A 27175-nucleotide genomic window follows, 5' to 3' on the forward strand; every position below is an offset into this window, starting at 1 on the left:
ATTAGCCCCTGTCTCTTCCTGTAGATGGGGAAGTAATACTCGAACGGACAACTAACTATAGCTGTAGCAAGGATTGTGGCTAATTAGAATCGGTGGCGCTTTAGTATATGTCTTTTACGGAATGTGTTTATTACCTATTTTAGCCAATTAGGTCAACAAGTTTTTAGTTAAAGGAGTAGAACACGTCCCATTATGATGTAAGATATTAGGGATAAATGTAGCGACAAGGAGTATCATGTATTGTGATTAAAGTAGGTAACTTTGGTATTTTGATTTTTAATGTCCTCTGTGACCTGTCATACATGACAGGAGTGAAAATAAGTCTTCACTAATAAATACACCAGATGCGCTTTGGTGCATCTAATTCAGTTCGATCAACTCCCAGGTCTAAAGAGTCTTAGCAAGTAGCTAAAGACTCATTGATATGAGATATCTAAGGCTGCCTTGATATGAAACTCAAACGGCAAAGCCTCCAAGTACCTCATAGGTGTCCTTAACCCCCTTCCTCTCAAATAATTGGAGGCAGTGCTCAACAAGCAGCTATAATAATGGTATCTGCAACTCTCTCCTTATATATTGAGCCCTGCCTACGAAGTACTGGTGGAAGAACAAATAGTATCGATACTATAAGTCGCGTGCGTCTCTAAATTGGCATCTTACTTTTCGACGGATGGCACTCATGATGCTGAAACAACCGAGTTTGATGAGAATAGCTTTGTAACCTGGTAAAACATGTCCTCGATCGGTGGCATCGCGAAAGCCGGCGCAGTATCGAATAGTTCTGAAAGTTTTTGTGGTGGAATAACAGCCGAATAAGCCTCGTCACCGTCCCCGTCGGCCGTGGCATCTGGTATGTCAACATCCATTTCGTCCCCGCTTGCTGACTCATCGTCTTGTCCAGAAAGCAATGCCAAAGAAGGCCTGTCTTCACGAGGCTCTTCGGTGTTCACTTGGTCAAGGTTGAGGTCAACTAGTGGCTGGGCAAAGGCAAGGGATTTAGTGTCCATGCCTTCGCTGACTGACCATAACTGGGCGGCAGAGTCGAGAATAAGGTATCCACTAGACCCAACTGATGCAACTATTGACGTGATAGAGTATGGGAACCTGTGAATTATCTCCGGCTCGCTTCGGTCTGGAGAGAACACTGCTAGCTCAGAAGTGGGGAAGAGCAAGCCTGGCTTGGCCCGTGAAACGGCTACCGCGAACGTCGAAGTCTTCTGGTCAACTGCCATATGCGTCAAGATAGCTGCGCTTGGACCGAATGAATCCTCGTTTGCCCTCAGTTGAACGCCGTACAAGAGTTCGTCGGATACTAAATCATACACTATAAGACGATCTGAAAGTACGATTAAGCATGAAGTCAGGACTTTGACATCGCGGATTTCCCCGGTTATTAATCCGTCAATCGAATTCCGAATCTTGCCAGACTCTGTATCGATGACGTGGATTGCCGAGCCATGGACGGTTCCAATAGCACAGACTATGGTAGACCCATCTTCGGAGAAAGAAACTGCACCTGAGCCTCGTATGGAACTGCTGGTAGTTATTGCATCTGGATCGACCGGTTCCTCGTTTTCCTGAAGATATATAGTTTGGGAGCATCCCCAGCTGTGTAGCTGGCGTCCCAGTTTGCCCTTGACTAGCACTCCATCGCGTTGCCTGATCGTTGGTTCCCACAACCTAACAACTCCATCTTCACCGATAGTAGCGAAACGGTGCGCATGTGGATCCGCGGCTAGGCCGTAAATAGGTTCGCTTCGGCCTGTGTAATGAGGCGCGTTGATACGAGACACGAGCTCCAGACTCTGGTCTTCCGAAGAGGCGGCCCAGAATTTGAGGTAGACCTCACGCCTTTCGGCAGGGGATCCTTTTATAGAGTTGATATCCCGCGAAGGCGGCTGCCACTCATCAGTAGTGGCGAGCCACTTCCCATCTGCTGAATATGCCATGCCGGTGACCCGAGGTTCTGTTATAGCATAACCTTTAGCTGTCGTATTCACATCCGTCGGGTTTGTTCTTGTCAGGGCTTGCTTCGAGATGCCTTGCAAAGTAGTGAGGTCTACTGTTTGTATCAAAGGAGTAGAGGGGCCGCTCCCAGAGTGGCTTAATCGTTGCCCATTCCCTACGCAAAAATGAATCCGCGAGGAATCTACTGGACTGACTGCTGCCGGGATCTTTAATAATCGATCGGGAGTATACTGGCCTATTCTTCTGACTAGGTCATCCTTAGAAAGCGGCTGTGGGGAAGTGAGTGTCTGGATTCCAGATATGTATGTTGTCGGCTTCATTTCTGCTGTTGATAAAACGATGACTGAATTATCGTCTAAATGGAGAACGTATGCAGAGCCGCGCTTCGAAACGACGATATTCTCGATTGTCGCAGAGAGATGGGGTAAGAAATCCATCTTCTGCGTGTCTAGCTGCCATAATACCAGTGTCGATTCGGACCCTCCGGAAATGATGTAGTGACCTACAATCTGAGTTAGAGATCTATTATAAATATCTGAGAATGAAAAAGCTTCATACCATCTCGCGACCATTTGATAGTGTGAACAGCCTTGCGATGCCAGTGATACTTGCGGGGTTGAAGGGAGCCTCTATGCCCCTTGGAGCCATGTAACCGACGGATTTGAGGTAAGATATCGTTGTAGAAGAATACAGCTCCACGAGCACAGCCTACGACGATTTCTACTACGGGTTCATTGCCAGCTTCCATTTGCGTCTTTCGATTGAGATGTATACGGTCTGCTGCTCGTACATCTAAACATATAATCTCGTCGCTACAGTCAAGGGTAAAGAACTCGTATTCGAGCTCGCTGACATGTTTGATTGACGAGGTCTTTAGTGTGCCAAGGAGAATGTTACGATCTGTTGATGCTATTAAAGCATATCCGTTTCGAACAGAACGTAGGTTTGAAATAGGCATGGGCTGCGTTAAGAGCGGGTAGGAACTCTTGAACTTGGATCGGCGGACATCACAGGCGACGATCCGCCATTTCTTCTTATGTTCGATAGCAACTAACGGCACATCCTTGAACTCTGTGCCAAACTTGATATGTTCGACAGACATGTCAGATAGAAAGCTACATTGTAGCTTAAATAATGTCTCGGAACCTTGGCCGTTCGTCCAATCAATCAACCAGACATGACCATCAGACGAAGCAACCCATATATGATTTGGCGAGCTTGGAGATATGCAAATAGACATGATCTGTCCCGGTGTATTCTCCACATCGAGTTCTTCCAGCTGAATCTTGCGTATTAGAAGAGAATCTGCTGTCGAGTATACCTGAATGGAGGTGTTGTATGCAAGTATTAAATGCCTAATATCCATGTTAGCTCTTAGCCTCGCAATCCTACCCGTAGCTCCCCGGGAAGGTTCTACTCAGCGCTTACTTCTCATCTTCCGTCAATATAGGGTCTACGTCCATAATTCGGCCGCCCATTGGCTTTGAAACCCTCCAAGTCGACGAGTGGTCTCCATGTTTCTCTTCTTCTGTCCGGTGTCGCCTCTTCTCTAATTTGTCAACGAAGCTTTCAGACTTCAAGATTGTGCTGGTCATATTGCCGGTTTCTTTTGACGATACTGCTGAGCCCTTTCCTTTACCCCCTATGGCGTTCTGTGAGTCTCGCTTCGGTCGTTTCCTTTTACCGTGCTCGTCTACATCCCTTTTGCGTTTGTTTGCACTAAGATCCTAATAAATAAAAGCTGTAGGTTAGCAAGATTATATAAGATTCTTCCTGGCGCAAATTTCGCTTACTTCATTGATTGCTATGGGGGCCATTTTGAAAGCAAATGCTGTAGATCATTAGAAGGCAGCTTTTAAGCGTCGCCAAAATTGACAAACCAAAGGTAACAAAAAGTTCACGAGATTTTTTTGCGGGACAACGCGATAAGGCGACCCGATAAGAGAGTTTTAATGGAACTAGTTTAAGTGGTACGATCTAGATAAAATAGATTGCTTGGCATTCATTTATCGATAACAAATTTCCATTCAACTTCTCTTTCGCAACTTCGAGGTTTCTTTCACAATCATTGGCCACATCACGCTCTTTTTCGCAACGGTCAACTACACATCGCGCTTTGAGCCACAACTTCACAGAACGATTCGATTCTAACAACGATATTCACGATATTCTACGAGACGCATATTTCTGTTCGACAAAATGATTATTCCTATTCGATGCTTTTCCTGCGGGAAGGTAGGCGTTTGTCATTCTCCGGCTAAACTTGTGTTGTGTTGTGTTGACCGAAGGACAATAGGTGACGGGTGACCTTTGGGAGCGATATCTTAAGCTCATTGATGAAGGCGTCCTGGATGGGTTCGTTGCGCTCACTCTTTATATTCACACTTTGTACTAACCAGTTCTCAAAGCGATGCCATGGACTCGCTAGGTTTGAAGCGATACTGCTGTCGGCGAATGGTCATGACCCACGTTGATCTCATCGAGAAACTACTAAAGTAAGACAGAGCATATTTGGAGTCAACTGAGATCTTTGAGAGCAATGTTCTAACATATATGTAAGGTATACCCCTGACGGACGAAACGATAAGAAGATCCAACTACAGCAGAGATAAGCTCCGATCGCTTAGTATGGATGAAGTTTGGTAGTTTTGATGATGGAGATAATTGGCACAAAAATTGCATTCTATGGCGTTGGGCTGGCAGTTCCGGGATGGCGTATCAAGACTGTTTAAGTGGCGTCACGACAGTTTAGATAGACTGCAATGTAAACTTATCTGCTTTGGATATTGGAGATGTCCGTGCTGATAAATCCGCCTTGAGGCTGAAGCAAGCCAGACCGCTTCGTAATTATACGCGAGTGGCCTATCCATATGACCTCAAGTTAGCGTATGCTAAATAGCCGCGAAGAAGAACGCCATGCATGTTAGCCGCGGCTACATTCCCAATCTGCTTCTGAACTAATTTTCAACCATAGCTAACATCCCTATGATGTTTATCTTTCTTTGTTTGTCTTAAAACTTCGGGCCACAAATTGTCCATCACGAACCGAACCCGCTCTTCTGCATCTCTCCACTGGAAAAAGGGTCCGATCAGTGCCTTGCTTTAATTATGGGCTATATTGTTTTCGCTTGTCGTGTCATGACTGATCATCTTAGGGGATAGTGCCACGTTGGCTTTTGCAGTGGCGCCGCCCAAACAGCCGCAAGCGCTACACATTGAACTTGTATTGGACTCATATCTCCTAACCGGCGTCAAATTCCTTCTTGGTGACCGCATGTTTACGCATCGATTCCTCGCTAAAAAGCAAACATGCCCTTTTGACGCTAATTGATGCACTTTTGTTCTAACATCTTACGCGGCAAAGAATACCTATCAAGGTATGATATTTCTATATTCTCCTTACAATATGTATATTGTGAGCTACTTTAGATAAGTTATATGAAAATTGGCAAAGTATTTAGTTGGTTTGATATAAAAACGAATTCAATGTTTCCACTTGAATCTACCTACTTGGGCAAATCTTCCGCAAATTATTAAGCAAGGTCTTTAATTGTTAATGAGGGTAAGAAAAAAAAGAATTAAAAAAAAAAAGGCAGGATTGTATGGCAAGGAGCTCCCAGCTTTCCATGCAGCAAACGATATGCAGGTTGGTATCACGGCGCCTATGCACGCACGACTAACACCACGTTCTGGAAGAAGCCCCCAATGGATAAGCGAGTGTGGATCTTATATGCTATGGTACGTATCATCCGTATCATAACTAGGTACCTACATGAAATAGGATGCGAGGGATATACAAACACAAACGTACCTCTTAAAAGATCTAGTTAGTGATTTAACATTCCAAGGGAATTGGAATTGCAAGTAGTTATTATCCTCAAGAGTATAAAAATGCCTAACTAGACTATTTACTACGAACTGGGCCCATTAATTGGTATAGGTACGTTAATATAAATGCTCCTTTTTAGTATACATTTTAGTTAGAAGCTACCAATATGCATGTCACTAGGTAGGTACGAATTAAACTAACAGCATATGCCTAGCTAAAAGTTCCTTTGCCTTACGTGATTACCATTGGCGAACTTTAAGACCAGCCAATAGAATTATAGACAAATACCCCAAGCGGCACTAACTAAAAAATAGACTAGAAGGTCTAGGTAGAGAAAGGTCGAGTAGCAGTTCGAGGTAGGTACGGTATACCTAACGGACAATGGTCCGGGACTTTCAATACTTTCCAACGGTCTTGTAACAGGTAACTACAACTTTTCTCATAGTAACACAAATGGAACCAAGGAAAAATCAGATTCGTCAGCTTCAACCCGATAAGAACAACTACTATGTAGCCAACGAATTGGCCCCATCATTACATTCTATAGTATTGCACTCTATAGTAGTATCAATGGCCACTCACCTGAGAAGCAGAATATTGTCAACGGCCGTATAGAAATTGTAGCCCCCAACAGCTCTACTTGTAAGACAAGGCAGCGGTTAGGGAAGCTAGCACCTTTACACTTTTGCGCATTTGTCGTCGGCTCTAGCGGTGACATCAAAAAGAGTCCAAAGATTCTAGCCAACATCGCTTTCCACATCAGTCATATTTCTGTCCTTATTGATGCAGTGATGCCGGAGGATTCGGGATGCCGAGCCTAACACGGCTTTGATGGTCATTCGAGAAGCACCATGGCCTTGTACGGATGTGTATGCAGTGTCGAGGGCCCGCAATACGTGATCGGCCCAACCTAACAGCAAGGTGCACACACCCTCTCGACGCTCATACACCAATAATCCTCCTCGGCCCACATGGGTAGACCCAGTTCGAGCTAATAAAAGACGCGGTACCAGATCTTCGGGAACACTATCATACCGGGTTATGCCCAAGGATTGGTTCTTACGATGCATGAAATACTCGCAACTTTTCGCATCGGCCTTTTTTCACACATTTAGTGCCATAGTACATATGGCATGTATGCTGTAGCATATTGGGCAGCCTTGTGATTACATCAAGATATCTTTGATATTTGGTTGGGCGATAGACGAACTCACCGTCTCTCGTATCAGGTCAAACTATTTGGGTGTACCCGACTAGTTTTATCCGTTTCACACACAGGCAAATATATCCCACGGTGTATTGTATTTACATCGCCTTAAGCCATACCAAATCACGCCGGTTACGCAACATATTAGCAACGGATTCAACTGTCGTGATACAAACCGAGGGAAGCGAGGGGAAAAAGCAATATGGAGCCTATTGCGCTCGGTCTACGTTATCATGTCGCCAATTTATTGGCTACATCATCGTGAACTACAACGGTCAGTCTGGGGCTTGTCGTGTTCTTTTGCGCCTTGTGCACTTTTACCCCGACATGCTGGGATGAAGTGGGTTAATAACTCATTCTCCGAGTCTTGGACTAGGATGCTAGAGATCGCGGTGCCTTCTTGTGACTCGTTGATTTGAAGCGATCCATCCGTGGCTTAAGCGCCGAAACCCCTGTCTCGCTCCCCCCTGCAGCCCACCATCCGACTTCCTCCCTTGCTATCTCCCTACTGGTTGAAAAGCTGCACTCGAGGTGCAAAAGAGTTTAAGACGCGCATCTGCAGGCTGGAAACCGGACAGCGCAAAGGTGGCCGCCAAACCAGAGTAAGCCGTCGAACTCTGCCCGAAGCATCATCAGTAGAACAAGTGAAGAGCCTCCGTACCACCAGAAGTTACCTACTTAGGCAGTAGAACAGCGAAATCAGGATTCTCCCCTCATCGGTATCTTTCCCCAACATCATCTCGGTCCCCATATCTAATTCAGCCTCGAAGGAGCCCTAGGGTATGCGGATGCGCTCCACGTCCTTTAGGTCGCAGTGGAGCTCCCTCGACAAATCTCATGCTGATGTCCTTCATAGCCCCTCCTCCCTCAGACCAGCAATTGAATCGACTTAGTCCACCACGTTCAATCTGTCCAGTTACGTCCAACTCTGTCGTCTCGAAAACCCATACATACATATGATCTTCCACCCCTGTCCCGCACTTCTACGGATATTCCTTTGTAGAAGCGACCAAGCTGTTGGTCCTTAGTCTGATTGTCGCATAAGTCGATCGTCTTAATACCCGATAGCGTTAAGGCCTACGATTGATCCAAATTCTATCGCTTTTTCGTGGACTGTTCATATCCCCTGGTTCATCGAGCCTTACGTCAACTTGTTTTCTCCGGGTCTCTGGCCATTGCAGGACCCAGATCAGACCCATTACGCGACCGCTATACGTGGTATACATATCCGTCGCCGCGTGGATCATAAGCGCGCCACGGGCTTCTCAGCCGCAATATATTTAAGAGAGAGCTGTTATAAAGTGCAGCTTTTCTTTTTAACGCCGCCGGAACTACACCGCGGCCAGCACATCCCAACATCGCCAAGCCAGCCATGGCCCTCGAAGCTCCGTTGAGAACATCAACCGGGAGTATAATATCTACTTTCTCACCACACATGGAGATGTCTATATCTTCGTCAGAGTCGTCTACGGCTCCTCATTCCCAGTTTCGTCCCATGTCCGTCGTTAACTTATTCTAAACGTCGCCGTCGGGGACTTACGCTCACATGAATCAGGTCTACTAGCTCTGTAGAGTCCGGTTCCCTCCGACCGTCGTCTGCTCTTGCCCGGCCATCCTCCGCCAATCATTATCTTATGAGCCCGAGCGATATTGTCGGCCCTTCACCAGTTACGTCTGTCGGAACTGAGGTAACAGAAATAGACGACGAAGAATCTGACGAGGTTCGATCCCAATCTTCCATAGCGAACCCTAATCAGCAGCCTCAGGTTGGTGGCTTGAAGATGGGAAAGCACCTGAATTATTGCTAACATTAAGCCAGCTGCTTATGCTCAGGACGAACATTCCCGATCACGTACGACAGACAAACGAAGAGGCAGTATCAGTCATACACGCCCCAGAAAGCTTTCGGAGTTGGGTGAGTTGAGGATCTAGGATCTATCTCGCTTAGATTATACTAAGTGACATCGTAGAAAACCGCCGACAACTCACCGAAGTACTCAGAATCAACAGAAAGGACATCGCCTAGGTCTCCTATCTCCTCGAAAACCGAGGATTCTACGTTCGCGCCTGCTAGTAGACAAGTCCCAAAGGTAAATGTCCTCTAAAGATGGTCAAGGTATAAATTAACTTGTATAGTCCAAAACTCCTGGCCTACCAACACCACCCCCTCTATCGACAGATGTCAAACCTGTGAGATATAGTATTGACAGTGCAACACCCAGAGCTCAAGATCTCCAAGAAATAATGAGCGAGTCATCAAGAGTCAGGTCCAGCAGTGCTAGTAGCCTCGAATGTTAGCACGGCCGTTCTTCAGATTATTCCGGTGTTGTAGCTAACAGCTCGCTAGTAATCCCAGAATCTAAGGAGCCGGAGACAGATGCTGAACCTGATCTGGAAGGCTATGATGACGAGGAGTACGTCACACGCGTCCAAGAGCAGGACAGCGAGGATGTAGAGATCAAGTCTTTAAAATCGGCCCTGCAAGAGTGTTGGACCTTATGCAATACCTTGGCAAGTCTCAGTACTCATCATCGGGAAAGAGTATTCAGCTCATCAGGAACTCCTGATGGTCATGAACGAGCCTGGAAATGCTGCTGGAAATTATGTCAGCGGTTGTACAACAGCCGAGATGAAGTTGATGAGTCTTCTAACGTCCGTCAAAACTTAGACTTGTGCCGTGATTTCTGCCAGGCTCTCTTCGATATACGGCAACGCGGGGACGAGGTGTCAGATTCCGTTTTGCGCGTGAGCTTCGAACTCAATAACCAGTAGGTTTACTAATTCTACGATATTTTGAAGCGGCTATACTAACAATGATCCAGTCTATATAGCGCGCAGGACAACCGAACTCTTCCGGAGGCATTCCGAGAGCGAACTTTAGACTTCTACATCACGCTATGCCATCGACTCATGAAGCAGCGCGGTGAGTTGGGTGAGGAGACGGACTCGCTCCTTTCCGCCTGCTGGTCTCTTGCAGAGATGCTATTTAGCTTACGACAAAGCAAGAGGGATAGAAGGACGCCAGACGGCGAGCTTCTTGGTTCTGCAGTTCAGGCATGTTGGGAGCTCTGCGACATATTTAGGGAAGGATGGACGCAAATTCGACCCGATAGAGGGACACCACGTCCTAGTCCGGCGAACTTTTTCTCATACAACCGAGAACGGGAGATAACCGAGATGGCAGACGGACGAGAGAGCAGGGCGTCGAACCGTTCGAAAACAGGTAGCCTCAAGAACCACTCATCTCAAGGAGGAAAGGTAATGCGGAAGCCACCACCTGTACCCGAGACGCCCGTGACCGAATTCGAAGACACGCCGGTCTCCCCCGATACTGAATCGCCGCAGGTGCCGAACATCTTGGTACTAGGAACGGAAAGCAATAGGGGCGGAAGGTGGTCTAGCAGTGCCTCAAACTTCTCGAGCTACTCACAAAGTAGCCAAAGAACGTCTAGTACAGCCACAACAGCGACGACGAACGAGGATCCTAACATCACACGCATAAAGGTACTTATCCTAAAGGCAGCGTTAAATGTTGGTTTTTCACGAGAGAGCAGCGGGCCGGACGGACACCATCACAATAGTGCAGCATCGCTGCAAGCCTTTGTTAAATCGTTGCCGAGCGGGTCCTTTGGCTCGTTGCCAAGCCACGCGGCGCTCTTACAAAATTACAAGAACTTAGTAGTAGGCGATTCCCCCTTTCGACAGGCTACAGCGTTACCGCCGCGTGGGAAGCGTGTCTCGGCGGCCGACGTAGCCAAGAGCGTGGAGTGGATGACGCACCGCTCGAGTCAATACGGGTTTTTACGAGACTTATTCAAGCTCGTCTTCGGTTTCCAGGCCGAGGAAGCCGAAGGACGTAGGACCATGAATATTGCAGTCTAAGGAGGCAGCATGAGATGAACCAATCGTAGGGAGGGGGCTATCTCTTCCCCCGTCTTTCGTTTCTACTAAATAATTTGAACTAGAAAGATATTTCACATCTTGCATCACGAATCTTAACGCGGATAGGGGCTAGGGGATTTGGACAGGTTTTATTCGTTTCACTTACTAATGTCTTGTTGTTTTTCGCTTTTTTGCCCTCGCTTTAAAGATACCCCCTTTTACTCCTCACGGATGACGAAGCCAGATGACTATGCGGCGCGGCGCTTGGGGGGCTTTTTACCGGAGAGAGAGAGAGATACTGAGACTGAGACTGAGATAAAAAGAGAGAAGAAAGAAGCAGGTTGCTTGATGAAAACAGCTGCCCTGCGTACCTGACCTGTCTGGTCTTATTTATATTATAGGTGCCCATGATGCCAACATCATTTATGAAGTGGCCGGAAAATCATATGCTATGCTATGTTATGCTATGCCATACTGCTAATTTAGCAAGACGAAGAATTTAGATATTACGAATTTAATGGATTTATCCTAATGGTATAACATGAGTTTTTGAGCTGTGAAATCTATTACTGGATAGCTACCTGGATGCTAGGTTCGTAGTTGTTATCAAATCAACTACCTACTATCTACTTGAAACCACTAGGTTAGACTCTTAATAACTGCCTACCTAAATAACTAACTGTCAAGAACTATGAGTGAGTTATAGCTACTTAGTTATCATCCTCTTCCTAGTTAGTCACTTCTTCAAACAAGATAGATAGATAGATGCCAAGGGCATATTTCCTACGTATAGCGGGATACACCATGTATATACGGACCTATAAACTGGACACATCTCTCTTCATTGGCTTTTCTTTCATCACTTACAGTATTTATTTATTCGTTATAATCAGTTGCAGGGGGTCATGACTATACCTTCTAACCAAGTTTAGAGCAATACAGATAACAATAGTAAGCACACACCCCCACGCCATACTAAATCACAATAACAGTCCTCTTATCACGCATAAAATCACATTGGAAATCGAGGCGGTAGAAAAATAGATTTTTTTCTATTCATCAGAGTAGCATCCTCTAACAAAACGTACAGCTACCGAATAGAATAACCAGGTCATCCCACGTGTAGTCAAAGCCATGTTTCTCATATAGTAAAACAATCTAGTCAGCCCGGTCCGGTCCGGGTCCAACCGAGGATGCAAATATTTCCCCAGGCCCGTAGTTTCTTCCGATACGCCAGTGAGCCTCTGAAGCGGAACGGAGATGTTCGCTTCGGACGTTGGTAAAGAAATTCGGAACTCGTATGCCATCAACCCCACACCCACACATCCACACACCTCTCCATTCACCTCAGATAGTGCGTTTTGCAGCTGTTATTCAGCTCCAGCACTAGACCCGCGGCATCACAGCAAAGCATTGAAAGCCTATTTGTTCTTGCGGGTGCCAGCGGGGGGTAGAGTCTCGCCATACTTCTCGCAGAGGTCGTGGTACTCCCTGGACAAGCCGTCGGCCTGCTTCTTGAGGGTCTCGATATCGCGGTCGCGCTTCTCGATCTCGGTGCGGAGACGGGCAATCTCGCCAGGCTTGCCGGCCTCAGCTAGCTTCTCGCTTTCCTTAGTCTTGCGGTCCGTGCCCTCGTATTGCTTGACCTTCTCCTCAAGCCGGAGAACCTCTAGGATCATCGTGTATGTTCGGTTCAGGATCAGCGACAGGAACAGGGTAAAACCGCACAGGTACATGTTCCGCTGGCTGTAGAATTTGCGAGCTTGAACTTCGAGACGCTCGTGGCCCATCACCGCTCTGTTGGGGAGGTGGTTAGTATAAGGTTACGGGAGGCCGGGAGGCCGGGAGAGCGGGAGAGTTAGTGGGGGGGAGAGGAAGCTTACGCAGTGCCCTTTGCTGTATCGGTTGCGGCGGCAAGCTCAAGTTGCACGCGGTAGACGCGATTAACGCTGTCTAGGAATAGTATAAGGATAAAAACGAAGGTAATTTTCAGCCAATACTGTAATTTAGCTACGACGGGATTTTCGGAAAGGAAGCTGTAGTTTGTAACACACAATTAGCAAACGCTACAAATTGCTTTAGACGGGCGAGTATATGCATTGCTAACGTACGTAAACATCTTTCGTCGGAAGGTGAATGGCATCGGGACGACGAGTAGCATGAAGAGGGACATCTCTGCTACGAGGAGCACGAAGACCTGATTGTCCAAAATTAGCAAGTCGAATATATTCATCGTGGGCCACAACAGTCAGAAGCATTCGATAGACTCTTGTTCGAGAATGTTTCAATGGGAAGATGGGAAGATTGCGAATGAGGAACATACAAGCGAGTAATAGAGCGTCATCTTGGGCAAGCTGATCGTGGAGGAGTCGGGAAGGAAATTATTGTGTGTATATTGTGTGTATTGTTGTGTGTATTGTGTGTGTGGTGTTACTTAGTGCAGCAATGCCCAAATGTGTGTGCGTTGTCAAGGGAGAATTGACGTAGTTGTTGATATATGCAGATGGTGTGGTAATTGTCAACGTATCAAAGACAAAAGATTGGGTAGAGATTCCTATCTTAAACTTGCAACGAAGCTTTTTGGGTTAATAAGTGAGAATTTTAAGGGAAAAGGAAGAAGGAAAAAAAAAAGGTCGAAAGGTGGCCTTGTCTCACGAGAAGTCGTTACCGAGTGATAGCTGCTGCTGTTTTTTCTGCTGCTGAGCTGGTTTAGGTGATGAGTGGTGGGGCTGAAAGTGGCAGGTACCCTACCTAGGTACCTATGTATGTAAAGTACCTCTAGTTATTAAAGCTTGGAAGTCAACTACGTCAGTTCTTACAGGGAAACGAATGACGTTGCAGTTACACAGCGAATCTACCTAACGCTGCTTTTACCTAAGCACAATTTCTTTAGTCGTCAAGTACATAGGTACATGTAATTTTTATAGGTACAATCTGCTTAAATCATAAGGTATGTCATAAATACTGACAAGATGTACATATTTCTAGCTTTAATTTCTTATACTCGCCATATCATCCCAAACACACATCAAGAAACATTCCGAATGGATTCATTCTCTATTGAAACGTGTAGGTCTTCTGCCTAACTGATGTATCATGCAGAAGCAAATGAAATCTGGCCTGTTATGATGGGAGGCCGAGGGCCGCGTGTTCTGCGCCACAGTTCATCAAATGCAGCAAATTACTCCATTGTATTGGTTGTGATACATATCTATCTGCTAGCAAAACTGCTTTGAAATAGGAATATCATCCCTGAGCTTGGAGCTTTGATTTCAGCCGAATGAGTCAACAAATAACCCATAAAGATAAACTAGAGTCTATCCTTCCGCCTCAATCTCGTAGCTGTTAGACTTATGCTTGGGCTGAAATTTGAAATCCGGATGAGCAGGGCCTAGGAACATCTCGCTACATTTTATGTTAGTCTATATCTGATGCAATAAAAGACTGAAAACAGGAAGGAAAACCGAGACATACCTAATTTTGATCCAGTCCTTGTAGTTGTCACTTGCTAGAAGAGTCTCAAGCTCGTTCCGTCCCTTGTATAGCGGTGGCCTGTCGTTGAGGCTAGGGGGAAGGTATTCCAAGACCCCAATGGGTACATATCGGTACGTGAAGCTCAACCACTCCAGTAAGAACCGCCTTGTAAAGCCCAGGCCTAGCTCGTCAGATCCCCATGCTTCCAGTCCGTAGCGGACAAACTTCTCTATATAGCCCAGTCGCTCAGACGCAGACTTATCCAGATATTGACCCTTTTCGATCTCCTCAAATAACCACGGTTTGACCATAGCGCCTCGCGCAATCATGACAGTATCAACATTGGCCTTGTCAATATGCTCAAAATAGTCTACGTGTGAATAACAGTCCCCATTGCCGATAAAGTAGACTTTGCCGCCGGCCGTGTTTGCCTGGGTGCTCTCATCCGCTTCTTTGGCCGTGTCCGTTATCTCATCCTTCTTAGCTTTGTATGACTTAACTAGGCTAGTACATTCGGCGATGTAAGACCAGTTGGCACTTTTCGTATATCGCTGCTGTCTGCTTCGGCCGTGCAATGTAATGGCCGCGCATCCGGGTGCTCCAAGTCTGTCTCGTGTGTCCGGGCCTCCAAAGGCAAGCCTTTCGATTAACCTGTCTGCTGTCGGCTTCCCGTCCCGTACCCCCGTTCGCAGCTTTGCTGTAATAGGTACTTCTCCAGAGACGACATTCATACCCCGAACCATCTTCTCTAGCTTGCTAGGCGTGTCAAGAAGTCCAGAGCCAGCACCTGACTCGTATACCATGTCGATGGGACATCCGCAGTTCAAATCTACCACTCGAAGATGAGGAAGAAATTGAGTTAAGGCCTCAGTTGCCTTCATTGCCACCCATGGTTGATTACCCGAAATCTGGGCTCCGAATTTGAGGTCCTTCGTATTGTCGTAATCCTTTACGATTGCGCCCGGCTTAGGTGTGAATCGTGGGGATACAGTTTCCGACTCATGTGCCTTCATAAGTGCCCACTCGCCCTTCTGTCCTTGTACGAGAGGCATTCCCATGGCCATTTCCGAATATGTAATCTGAGCCCCCAATTCGACGCATAGCCGTCGGAAGGGTAGATTGCCTTGCGTAGTTAAGGGTGCTAATACCGGAGTTTCCCTCCCGAAGTAAATCTTCCTCTTCTCGGATGGCTTAAGCGGCGGGTCTACGAATTGAGCCCTGAGCTCTTCCCTGATATCAGCATTTGTACTGTTGCCCTCTTGCTTTTTGGCTTGATTGTGTACTTGTCTCATAAGCTCAGTATCCTTCTCTAGCCATTTTATATACGGCTCAGACTTCTCGAACTTGACCTTTCTTCTGGCCAGATCCCATTTGGTATCGGTAGATACGACGTTGACCACGCCCGGTCGTTGATCAGGATCTTCATCAGTTTCCATAGTATCGCTATTCCGGAGAAGTATAAGCTCTTTTCGTCCGTCTTCTCGTTCGACTTCCTTAGAGTGGCTCTTTACGAAACGGCACTTCCATCCGGCAGTACACCTACCATACTTCTCAAAAATAGGGCATTTGCCATCGAGAGTATCGAGGTCCTCACGTCGACCCTCTTTGAGATACTTGCGTAGGTCATGAGATAGGTTACACCTTTCGCCAAATTTACACGGTTTAGGTGAGAATTCGTCGGAGTAGGTAATGCTGTTACATAGGCGGAATGCATCTTCGTGGTTGCCAAAATTGCGGTTCTGATTTTGACCGCCTTGCTTTTTCCTATTCTTTCCCTTTTTACCGTGATTGTCACGAGGATCAGGTTTGCCATTGACAGAATCAATTGTGGCTATACCAGCTTCTGCTGCATCATCATCCACGACCTTAGCTTGAACTTCAGTAGAGATAAGATATCTACCAAATTTTGTTAGCTTCGAGTAGAGATCCAGACAGGTCTTAAACTTACTCAGCTTTCACGGGCGCAATACCTCGGGTTCTGTCCTTCGATTGAGTTCGCCGGTCTTCCTGTTTTGTCTCTTCATGATCAAGCTTTTGTCTCTTAGACGCGGGACCATCAGTTTCGGTATGTGCACTGCCATTGGCATCGTGCTTCAGAGACTCGCCTAGGCCACTTGCGACCGTGGTAGCCTTGTTATTCTCAACAAGTTGTTCGTCTGCCATTTTGAGGATTCGGCACTGAAATTACAAAAATGATGCAAGTTTTTGGCTTGATAAATTTTTGTTTTGCATGTCGAACTTGCATTTTTATTTTACTTTTATTTTGTACTAAAGTTACCCAAGTATATGTACTTCGTACCGAATACGTAGAGACCCGCGCTCTGATTGGTAACTGCCCCGCCATACATATACATTAGGTATACATAGAGACATGCTTAAAAGTTGAACTTTTATATCTTTAGTTAAAAGATTATACTTCAGTTGTTTTTACTCTATGTTCTTCTTTATAGAAAGAACAACTATCTATTTTATGTTATTAGTATTGAAATAGCTGTACGATTATTACTTATCTGTTAACTTTATCGTTGTAATTGGTTGATATTTATGCCATATAATAGTAAGTTATGAGAATTGGGTCTATTAATACGAGCGGAGTGGAGATACTTGCTATATACCCAACACTATTACATTGATGATTAAGTAGGTAATTTATTAAAGAAAATTATTAATAGTAACCTAGGTTAGCTAATTACATTTCTCATTCTATATCATATCTGTATCGTATAACACAGCGAGCATAAGGTAGTCGACCTCCAAACATCCCAACAAGGATTACCATCCTATATTTACATGAATGTACATAAACTATAGAACCTTCCATGCAAAAGATATATTCTAGAAGGTCAGATGACATGAAAACGATGTGCTGCGTTGGCCATCTCCCGCGCCAGCCTCGTGTCCGTATATGTAAAGGTTGGCAAATGATACACTGCAGTCGTGCGGCGAGGAAAAGCAACTAAACATGAGCCTCTCTTCGTGTGTTACACTTACACATGATCGATCAAAAATATAGAGCTTAGGTAGTCTAAGGAGATTTCTTTATAGCTATTAAGTCCCTATAGGTAATTTATTGACTCACTATATATAATCGCATATACAATACCAAATAGGCTGTTAGTGAAACGGAAGCTTTCAGCTGAAGCAGGCATAGTTCAGCTCTTATTCGGGTACCATTAAGATGGGCCGTTACATAATATATTATGCAGGGTGAAAGCATTAATACATAACATTGATGTATGTACATGTAGCTGTGTTAGATGCAGCTTCTATATAAATTAACTTTACCAGCTTGGTGGCATACTATTATTGGCAGTTCACACTCTTAATATGCAAATATTATATACAAATATACAAATATACAAATATACGTGAGATGAAAGGCAGGTGCCGTTATCGTTATCACCCCGTTGCAGTAAGTGAAGGTATGCTAGAAGGTACGTACTATGTACAAGCCCCCGGTTAAGGCGGGGGGAATACGCGGGATTGGTTGAAGTAGTACCTAGGTAGGTATCCATTTGCTCAAAAAGTTTCCGACTCGTTCAAATCACTTTTTCCTTGCTTCATCTTCTCTTTCTAGAAAAGTGCCCAATTTCATGCAGGGGCTTGAAGAAAGCAAGGGATGCCCGCGTGGCCTGTCAACAAGTTCAACCTTGACTATTTTGTATTAGAACCGTTTTTTTTTTAATCTGTCATCATTCTGTGCTCCGGATTTTATACTGGCATCATTATTGGCATCATTACTGGCATCATTACTGGCATCATCTATTTTGACCTTGAGTAGCTTTCAAACCGTTTCAACCCTTGCTTGGGGTCAAAATACGCACTTCTTTGAAACTGTCCTACCTTAACTAACTGTTCTACCCACCCTCACACCCTGTAGTTTTAAACCCCATGCCCTAAATCTTTATTCAAGTCTCTCCATGCCCTTGCGCGACTCGCCTACTGACTACCGAGAGACTAGGCTAGGTGGATAGTTTGGGGAATTGACCGTGTGACGTATTTTCAGCAGACCACCATTTAGAACCCCCTAGCTTCGGACGCGGAACGTAGGCCATGTTATTCGAGAACCATGCCCTCCGCTAACGAAACTATGGCCGATAACCCACGATCGCCCTCAAGCACCAAGTCGAGGACTATCCGATCCCAAAAGATCGCCCCGTCCTCCGCCGACGGCGACAGTGGAAACGAGGCACAAGACCGAGTTGCTGCCCCTACTCGAAGTCATACACCAGGTCACCTCTCATCTAAGAGCCAGGGAATTTCCTCGAGTAAACGCAAGGCATCCGAGCCCTCGATACGTTCACGTTCGCAGTCCGTCTCTAATAAATCCGCGTTTGCCGTGCCACCGCCTCAGTCTGCTCCGACGCCCATCCCCACTCTCACCCTTCGGCGCCATGGTGATTATACTACTCCCATACCGTCTGATCCGCAGGTCGGGTCCTCTAGTCTAGATGATGGACGGCGGCCGGTAGCTATGCGCTCGACGTCGGCCATCGCCGGCCGAGCCACTACTACGAGCACGGGGTCGGGAGCTTCCGGTGGATCTCGAAAAGCGTCCTCCGCTCCACGGCCGCGTGGCCCTCATGTCCCATTTCCGCCTCTCCAAGATCCCAAGACAGCACCCGATGTGCCCGCTGCACCTTCATCAGGCATGTATTGGTCGCGAGCACCGGTATCCGGAGCCCCCCACACCCCACTCCGTGCACACACGACGACTCTAATCGGGAGCAACGTATATGTCTTTGGGGGTTGCGATTCGCGTGCCTGTTTCAACGAGCTGTATGTCCTAGATGCGGACTCGTTCCACTGGAGTAGCCCACATGTGACGGGTGATATACCTGTCCCGTTGCGCGCCATGACGTGTACAGCTGTCGGCAAGAAACTGGTGGTATTTGGTGGTGGAGACGGCCCGGCTTATTATAACGACGTGTACGTGCTGGATACGGTAAATTTTCGGTGGCATCGACCGCGGATAGTAGGGGACCGGACCCCGAGTGCGCGGCGAGCGCATACGGCCTGCCTGTATAAAAACGGCATCTATATGTTTGGCGGTGGAGACGGAATACGTGCTCTAAACGATATATGGCGGCTCGATGTTACAGATGTGCATAAGATGAGCTGGAAGCTGGTATCGAGTCCCTCGGCAACCAGCTCGAACGGAACGGTAGTCAAAGATACCAGCCGACCCAAAGCGCGGGGCTACCATACAGCGAATATGGTAGGAAGCAAGTTGATCATCTATGGAGGATCAGATGGCGGCGAGTGTTTTAATGACGTATGGGTATACGACGTGGACACGCACGCCTGGAAGGCGGTGCACATCCCCGTAACGTTCAGGCGGTTGTCACACACTTCAACGATCGTAGGTTCGTATCTATTCATCGTTGGGGGTCACGATGGCAATGAATACTCCAACGACGTGCTGCTTCTCAATTTAGTCACTATGACCTGGGACAAGCGGAGAGTATATGGCCTTCCCCCCAGCGGTCGCGGGTACCACGGCACGGTGTTACATGATAGCCGGCTCGTCATAATCGGCGGCTTCGACGGCGGTGAGGTTTTCAGCGACGTCTGGATCCTCGAGTTAGCCGTACACGCGTATTACTCGCAGATAAGCCATTTTACTATCGAAGTCTAGGCCAAACTCGAGTTTACCGCTGCGAGTTTAGAGAATCTTGGGTGTTCGGGCTGTTGGCAATCCAAGGGGCGCTGAAGGTTAGATTTATGCGGCCATGTTGGTTTTATGTATCAACTTACTTAATCTAGCGTGGGCTTGGGCTTGGGACTAGATTACATATCATTCCGATAGCGTTGTGTTCTTTGTCTATGACGGGCCAATTTGGGCCTTTATTTTCATTATGTGCCGTCCATGTCTAGCTAGGTACGCAGGGGCTGCTGGCCGCAAGATTCCCCTCCCAAAATGGAGGGCGTTCCTTTGGTCAGTTGTAGCCTTCATTGCGAATATGAGTTATCTACGCAAATGTAGCTATCAGGCATCATTTCTGAATTGGGATCGGGAGGATAGTATTGCTTTGAGCGTGCCGTTACTGAATCTTGGGTCTTTTGGGGCGCCGGGACACGTAAAATGGGCAAAAGGGGGGGGGGAGTGGGAAGGGGGAGGGGGGAGAAAGGTGGTTTAATATCTTATACAGTCGGGTCAGGTCACAGGATGGCATACAAATCCAGTACCTTGAAATAATATATATGGTCTATGTTATATATAATATTAAAGCATGATGCATCATCGTCTTATCAATCATATCGCCTCCGACCTCCCACCCCTTAAATATGCTAAAAAAGAATATCCATGGCCTTAATTTTTTTTTCATCCCTTTCCTCCACTCCCTCCCTTCCTCCCTCAATGACAGCGTAGTGTAGAAAAGGCCACATAGCCGTCCACGCTTGCTTATTTGCTTTTTTATATTTGTACATGAAGAGAGAAAGAGACAAGTGAAATGATGAGATTCACCTAGCCCAACCCAACCGCACATGACCGAAACTCCGGGACAATGATCGATGCAAAGGAAAATATGCAGGTGAATCCGGGACGCAATGGAAATGCCCAACCGCTTGCTACACACGCGAGGTAGGCGGCGTTTCATCTAGCCTAGCCTAGCCTAGCAGGCTGCTGCTCCCATCAAGATGTCTTTTATTATCCCATTCACTGGCGATTAAACGCCGCTACCACCAGCCGCTTATTGCGAGTTTCCCTTCTGCGTCTTCTGGGCCGCGAGCCGGCGCTCCTCAGCAGCAACCATATCCTTCCACAGATCCTGGCCCTCGTACTCCTCCTTGTGGACGCGCTTCTCGATGAGGGTCTTGTGCTCGGGGTCGTTGGGATCGAGCACCTTGATAGTCTCCCACCGGCCGGTTCCGGATCGGGCATCGGCCGTCTCGAAGACGGCGGAGGCGACGAGCACGGCTAGCGTCAGGCCTTGGGCGTACACACGGGCTTGGACGAGCTTCTGCGAGGTGGAGAGGTACTTGTTGCGGCCGACGATGCCGAGTGCGACGCCCATGGCGGCGATCCAGGAGGCGAAGACGATGGAGTACCTGTTTTCGCGGCCCCATGTGGTGAAGCGCTCCCAGTTGGTCTCTTGCTGACGGATGAGCTCCTGTGTGCGCTGGGCCTCGTCGACGTAGAAGTTCATGGGGTTGTTGGCCTTGTGGAAGGCATTCGAATACCGCTCGGCGTTGACGATGGCACCGAAGGTACCTGTAGATGTGATGAGGAAGGCGCGGAAGGGAAGCGTGAGCGATCGGAAGACTGGGTATCGCCGCGATGCAACCATAACACCAACTAATCCAGCACCGACTCCCAAGGAGCCACCGATGATGCCACCCGTAAGAACTTGGCCATAGTGCGCTTTTTCTTCCTCTTTCGAAACAATCTTCATAGCTGCGGCTTTATGATTATTATATGTAGTGCGGGGATTTATTGATTCTTTCGATTACTCCAATACTTCTTTATATCGTAAGGAGTCCGATGCTTTGGGATTGGATCTTGTCTTGTCTTGTCTATAGTATTACAAGATCTGTATAACTCTAGGTATATATGCACTTGGTCGTGAGAAATGTGCGAAGTGTGGGTATCTTAGGATGATATCTAATAGGTATGATTGCTTTGAATGTGTAGGTAATTATCGTGATAGCTTGGTATCCTCAAAGGTCGGTACGCGGGGTATTATATTTGAAGATTCGGTGAGTTAGAAATTGAACGGTGACAGAATTCAATTGAGCAGTTTGCGATTGGCTCCTCTTCGGGATTCAGGCGGATTCAAGCGTTGGTTCTTAGTAACACAACACAACGTCAAATTGACGAAGCTGTTCGCAAAGGAGAAAGTCGGGGAAAAAATTACATGATGTAATCCACTGGTGGCACGTTCCGGCGCACTCTGGTACGATGGAATGTGGTTCGGCCAAATAAAGCAGAGCCCGAGTTATTCCCGTATTGTGGCTAATATATTGTGGCTTACGCAGCAGTCGTATAAGTCTTACAGGCTAAATTGTACTAAAAAAGCCTAGAAGAGCACTGAAGCCACACTTAAACTTCATAAAGGTACCTATTACGAAACTAGCGCCCGCTGTTCGCCGTTTGCTCGCCGTTAAATACAAGGGCTTTCGGGCTTTGGCAATTAGTTTTTTCGCATTTAGTGGCCAACTCGGCGTCTTCCGTCAAACTCAGCTGTCGTACTTCCGTCGTTAAAGAATGCGACAGCCGCCGTCTTCAACCTAATTAACGACAAACCTCCGTAAGGCTGCGGCTGTCGTCGCGGTATTTTAGGTGAATTTCATCGGCGATGCGGCGTATCTTTCAGGGTTTCAACTCCGAATAGCAATATTCTTTAGCGGTTTCCCTCCGCGGACTTTGTTGAATTGGTTGGATAGATGGAGCTCGGGCGAAGCACATGATATCCACGGTATTTGACCCAGCCATTTGACTTTGTAAACCTTAGACGTTGATGTTCCATTCTTAACTACAATCCGAATAGAGGCTTTGAAATATTTTTAGTTAAATTTACCTGGCAGCCTAGTAGGTTAGAAAGAACATAAGGAACGGCGAATCCAAACATTCGTGGAATCCGGTCCGTGAAGGAGCAGAAGCCCGGGGGTCTCAGTCAAATCATCGGAGCTTACGCTCCAGTGACCATTCGCTTCCTATGTAATGGCATACACAAGTCTATCACGTGTCATAAATGATGATCTTGGCGTCTCTTGTCAGCTCCGTGTCCAATGCATCCGAACTGTCTTAGCTCAGCCAGGGCTAAGCGGGACAAGCGCAGGGAGATGCCGTTTCATGCCTTGCAACTCACCTGTTACTACGGGTGGGTCTGGTAAGGCTCGGTTAAAGCTGACACGCAGCGAAGACGACCGGAGCTAGAGCCAATAAATTCTGGAAATATTCTAAAGGTGAGGTTGAAGTATTTCTGTCGATATGTACCTAGATATCAGATAGACAGTATTCTAAATATATTGCTCGGTATAAAACCAGGAAATACACACCTTGATCATTTTATAAGAGGATTTGGACCCTTTACTCACCTTGATAATTTATATGTACTTACCTTGTCCATGCGGGCAGGTGGAATAATGACCTTAGTCCGCAATACTATAGGATCTAAGACCAAAGTGCCACTAGAAACAGAGCATCGTCGGTCCTTCTTCCGGAAAAGACTGGTAATAAGACGTTTGTGTTAAGTAGGCAGCTTGGTAAGGAAGACTTGATCCGATAGATCACAAGGAGATCCAGATGGCCGTAGGAGACGGGGTTGCTTCAGGACGATCGATCATAATTTCCCCCCAGGCGAGCTGGCGTCGTGGCGCGCATGGCAGATTATGAGAACCAATCCCACGCGAATCCGCTGAGGCGAGTAGAGTGGCTCTCGCTACTGTGTTACCGCGGCTCGGAGATGAAGTCTGACATTTGAGACGACAATGCCAAAATATGCTAAGCCGGCACTTCAGCGGCATCTTGTGTAATAGGTTGCCATTAGCCACGAGACCGTCTCTCTGAGTGACAGCTTAAAAACATGGTTTCAGAACAAACTGACGCCGTCTCATCTCTATATAGTTAGCGGGACGATCTCTTTAGTAGGAGCTTGGCCCGTCTGCCCGTCTAGAACGAGTGTTGGGTTGTTAGGATATTAGGTTAGCTATACTAGTTAACTATGTATACATAATATGGGAATCGTAAGGATCGAGATTGTGTGCGGACTGCAGAGTGGAAGATGCTTCTGAGGCTTATTCCGGGGCTGGCGCCTCTGGGCCAGTGGAATTCGAAGTGGGAATTAGGAATTAAGTCTCGTTAGCGTAGTTAGTATAGTTAGCGTATTTTCCCCCTTGTCTCCCCTTGCAGGGACCCGGGGATGAGATGAAAAAGTGGAAACATGCTTAGAAGCATGCTGCTTACTGCGTCCTGTGCGTGCCTAAGTGCCCTTTACGGAAATCTTAATTCAGGGTCCAAGTGCGCTAGTGCACATCATAGAAGAAGAAAAAAAAAGCAAGCGCTGTTAACACGGAAAATGTACATCATAGATGTACATTTAGATTTAGGTACGTACCTCGACGACTTATTGCCTCTCGGCTTTCTCCTTGTACCTCGCACATCCGCACCCGGGGGAGAGGATCAGCGAATAAGAATATTTAACGGAACGGTTGATTGGACACGGCAGTTCGATCTTCCACATGCCACCGTCTAAAAAGCGGTGAATACTCCGCTCCAGTGTCATCTTTGTCATACGTACCGTACCGTATGTACCTAACATAATGTAAGCATACAAAAGGATGACCCTATCTGCTATGTAAGAATGCCACTTTAAAGCTGAGGTCAGAATATTATTAGAGTATACAATTGTTGTAAGACACTTATGTATAGTAGTAGTAGTGATAGTGGTAGTATATGACTCGGTGTAAGTTCGTCACATTTTCAGCTATAAACTTGAATGGAGGATATTCCCAGATGAGTTAACCCCCCGCAAAGTTGACATCAATATCACGCAAATAGATTGAGGGGTTTGGGATGAGTTTCCAGTCAAATGGAATAAAAAACAATTAGGGTCGAGATCATCAATTAGTATCTAGACATACTTGTTTAAGCCTTCAATTTCGTCATAAATGCGGAACTACTCCCATTTGTCGCGGGGTTGGCTGCTAGCTAGATAATTCTAGATTCCCAGAAATCTTGAAAGCCATCATTCTAGATCGGAGATCACTTTCGAGATCGATGGGATTTGCGGTGTTCTAATACTCACGGACCTATATTACCTTATCTCTAGGTCTCTCTCTTACCGTAAACCAGTTAGGCAATGTTGGATAGTTATGTTAGTGCTATGTAAGGTGGAGGTGAAGTCGCAACGTAATGTCGCACGTAAGGCTTACGACGAGGATAGAATATGGGGTTGAACAACATGGTATTTCTTGCATATCGAATATCCCCGGTCTACATATCGTCCTGCATATTATAGGCGTATTATGTGTTACTAGGCGACATACATACATGGTCCGAAATAAATCATACTCGGGTGTCATTCCGGCTGCTGAGTTATACAAATATACTACGTTGTCTGGACGTTTTAATCTAGAAGTAAGCCTAATGTTATCTATCACTCCTTGTCTTGACCTATCACTTATAATCAGGGAGGGTGGGAAAGCTACGTAGGTGAATGGGCTAGTAGGTTGATGCTGCATATGTAGGTAGCTTTGGGTTGGTGATGGCCTATCTAGGTATGTATTATGATGTATTATGATGGTTGGTTTGCTCGATACTTAGAAGGCAAATAAAAATGCCCGAAGCCGAATATTCGGTAACTTCTTGTTCCTGCTTTCAGCTCGGCGTCGCAAGGCTTCGAGAACGAAAATTACCGCATCAGCTGAACTTCGAAAGAATATACATACGAAAAGTCCCAACAATGTTTAACAAGCATTAATAAACCCCAGCATTTAAAGCCTTGCCTGCCCGTTTAGGTAATGAGGCACTTAAGGCCGATATGTTTGTGGGTTTGCACACGGACTGCCAAGTCTAGAGACCGACCACAAATTTCCTACCTTGGTAATTATTTGAATTATTATTTGATTTTTTATTTGATGGAATAATTTAATATTGTACTGGCTAGATTAAGGTTGTTTGCGCAGTTGCTTGCGTCCGCTCGTGCGACTAGCCGAGACCAATGAGAAGAGCCGACGAACCGAATATGGCTTCGAATTGGATTATAAATGGGAATGTAGAGTTGTCTAAGACGCGCACCAACGAGACGACGAAACGTAAGACCTCCTCGGCTTACGGGTTTACATTGAAGCTATCAGTATAAGACTAAGCGCCGTATCTATCTAGGACTGTATGTCCATATGTATGTAGGGTTGCTAGTAAGAAATAGTGGTGGCGTCGGAGAGGCTCTGATTTGATTCATAAAGTGGCGTTAAGGTAGTTGAGAACTACAATACAGCATGTGATTGTAATTCGACGGGATGCCAGGACGCCTAGGGTATGAGTCAGGGCAATACCTAGCGAATGGGACATTGCCGCACTAAAGGACCTAAAGGGAAACTCTTCGTACGGAACAGGCCTATCCCGTATAACCAATTTTGACAGGACGGCCTTTTTTACTGCAACTGCAACTGTGTAAGTGTACGGAATATGTAGCTAGAAACTTAAGTCCCGATTGCGTTGGCCTAGGCCTAGGTATTCCCAGCCTTTCCCAGTACGAATTTGTATGCATGTTGTGCTGCCGTACGAGTAATAAAAAGCATCTTCTCATGCAAGCAGTTTAAATTAACGAGGGTGAAGTTGTTAATGGCCGCATTGTGCGGCAATTCGTGCGTGAGAATGAGCTTATACGGTCTCGTCCGCGGTCGAGTCATACACGCATACTGCCCGTCATTCTAGCCCGTCTGCGGTCTGCGGTCTGCCTGCTTACCCCCAGTCTCTCTCGCGCATTTATACGGCGCGCAAAACACGATATTCGCGGGTAAGTCGAGTTGGCTGAGATCCAAGGCTGGGTAGCCTTGTTTAGATCAAACTTATTTTAACTGTTGAAGTTGCGTAAACAGGAAATATTGTGAAGGTAAACGGCAGCCAAGCCAAGATAGTAACGACTATTATTATGTTCTTGTAGGTACTATGACGCACGAGCATGACATCAAAATCTCTCCCGTCTATCATCGCATGTAAGTAGCGTTTAGCATCATTAAATATTATCATGATTATTATGATTCTCCAAAACTGGAATTCAACTGTAACTTAAGATCAAACTCATGTATGTATAGGTAGGTAGATATTAGGACAGAATAATAATAGTCTCAAAAAAGATGAAACTTAT

At 46.3% G+C, this 27175-nt stretch overlaps 7 protein-coding genes across 7 annotated transcripts; 3 read left to right on the forward strand and 4 right to left on the reverse strand.

Annotated features, from left to right (window-relative positions):
- Positions 1 to 677: 677 nt before the first annotated feature.
- Positions 678 to 3785, reverse strand: GL218_06328 (U3 small nucleolar RNA-associated protein 17; the record flags this gene model as incomplete). The annotated part of the gene is made up of 4 exons (XM_033583035.1): positions 678 to 2470; positions 2527 to 3323; positions 3397 to 3695; positions 3762 to 3785. 4 exons carry the CDS (start codon positions 3783 to 3785, stop codon positions 678 to 680), a joined length of 2913 nt encoding a protein of 970 aa, XP_033433770.1.
- Positions 3786 to 4167: 382 nt separating this feature from the next.
- On the forward strand, positions 4168 to 4580 carry GL218_06329 (DNA-directed RNA polymerases I, II, and III subunit RPABC5; the record flags this gene model as incomplete). The annotated part of the gene is made up of 4 exons (XM_033583036.1): positions 4168 to 4203; positions 4265 to 4323; positions 4377 to 4463; positions 4529 to 4580. The coding sequence occupies 4 exons, from the start codon at positions 4168 to 4170 to the stop codon at positions 4578 to 4580; spliced, it is 234 nt and encodes a 77-aa protein (XP_033433769.1).
- A 3796-nt stretch (positions 4581 to 8376) lies between these two features.
- On the forward strand, positions 8377 to 10886 carry GL218_06330 (uncharacterized protein; the record flags this gene model as incomplete). The annotated part of the gene is made up of 7 exons (XM_033583037.1): positions 8377 to 8501; positions 8560 to 8770; positions 8824 to 8919; positions 8975 to 9094; positions 9141 to 9297; positions 9352 to 9772; positions 9827 to 10886. The coding sequence occupies 7 exons, from the start codon at positions 8377 to 8379 to the stop codon at positions 10884 to 10886; spliced, it is 2190 nt and encodes a 729-aa protein (XP_033434009.1).
- Positions 10887 to 12307: 1421 nt separating this feature from the next.
- Positions 12308 to 13230, reverse strand: GL218_06331 (uncharacterized protein; the record flags this gene model as incomplete). The annotated part of the gene is made up of 4 exons (XM_033583038.1): positions 12308 to 12683; positions 12770 to 12922; positions 12998 to 13083; positions 13210 to 13230. The coding sequence occupies 4 exons, from the start codon at positions 13228 to 13230 to the stop codon at positions 12308 to 12310; spliced, it is 636 nt and encodes a 211-aa protein (XP_033434010.1).
- A 973-nt stretch (positions 13231 to 14203) lies between these two features.
- Positions 14204 to 16523, reverse strand: GL218_06332 (tRNA-dihydrouridine(47) synthase [NAD(P)(+)]; the record flags this gene model as incomplete). The annotated part of the gene is made up of 3 exons (XM_033583039.1): positions 14204 to 14291; positions 14361 to 16256; positions 16309 to 16523. The coding sequence occupies 3 exons, from the start codon at positions 16521 to 16523 to the stop codon at positions 14204 to 14206; spliced, it is 2199 nt and encodes a 732-aa protein (XP_033434011.1).
- Positions 16524 to 18450: 1927 nt separating this feature from the next.
- On the forward strand, positions 18451 to 19998 carry GL218_06333 (Tip elongation aberrant protein 1; the record flags this gene model as incomplete). The annotated part of the gene is made up of 1 exon (XM_033583040.1): positions 18451 to 19998. One exon carries the CDS (start codon positions 18451 to 18453, stop codon positions 19996 to 19998), a length of 1548 nt encoding a protein of 515 aa, XP_033434012.1.
- A 1057-nt stretch (positions 19999 to 21055) lies between these two features.
- On the reverse strand, positions 21056 to 21757 carry GL218_06334 (uncharacterized protein; the record flags this gene model as incomplete). Its single annotated transcript, XM_033583041.1, has 1 exon — positions 21056 to 21757. One exon carries the CDS (start codon positions 21755 to 21757, stop codon positions 21056 to 21058), a length of 702 nt encoding a protein of 233 aa, XP_033434013.1.
- Between the last annotated feature and the right edge of the window lie 5418 nt (positions 21758 to 27175).

Source organism: Daldinia childiae (assembly GCF_008694065.1).
Source record: "Daldinia childiae strain JS-1345 chromosome Unknown Scaffold6, whole genome shotgun sequence".
In the NCBI taxonomy this organism is placed as follows: domain Eukaryota; kingdom Fungi; phylum Ascomycota; class Sordariomycetes; order Xylariales; family Hypoxylaceae; genus Daldinia; species Daldinia childiae.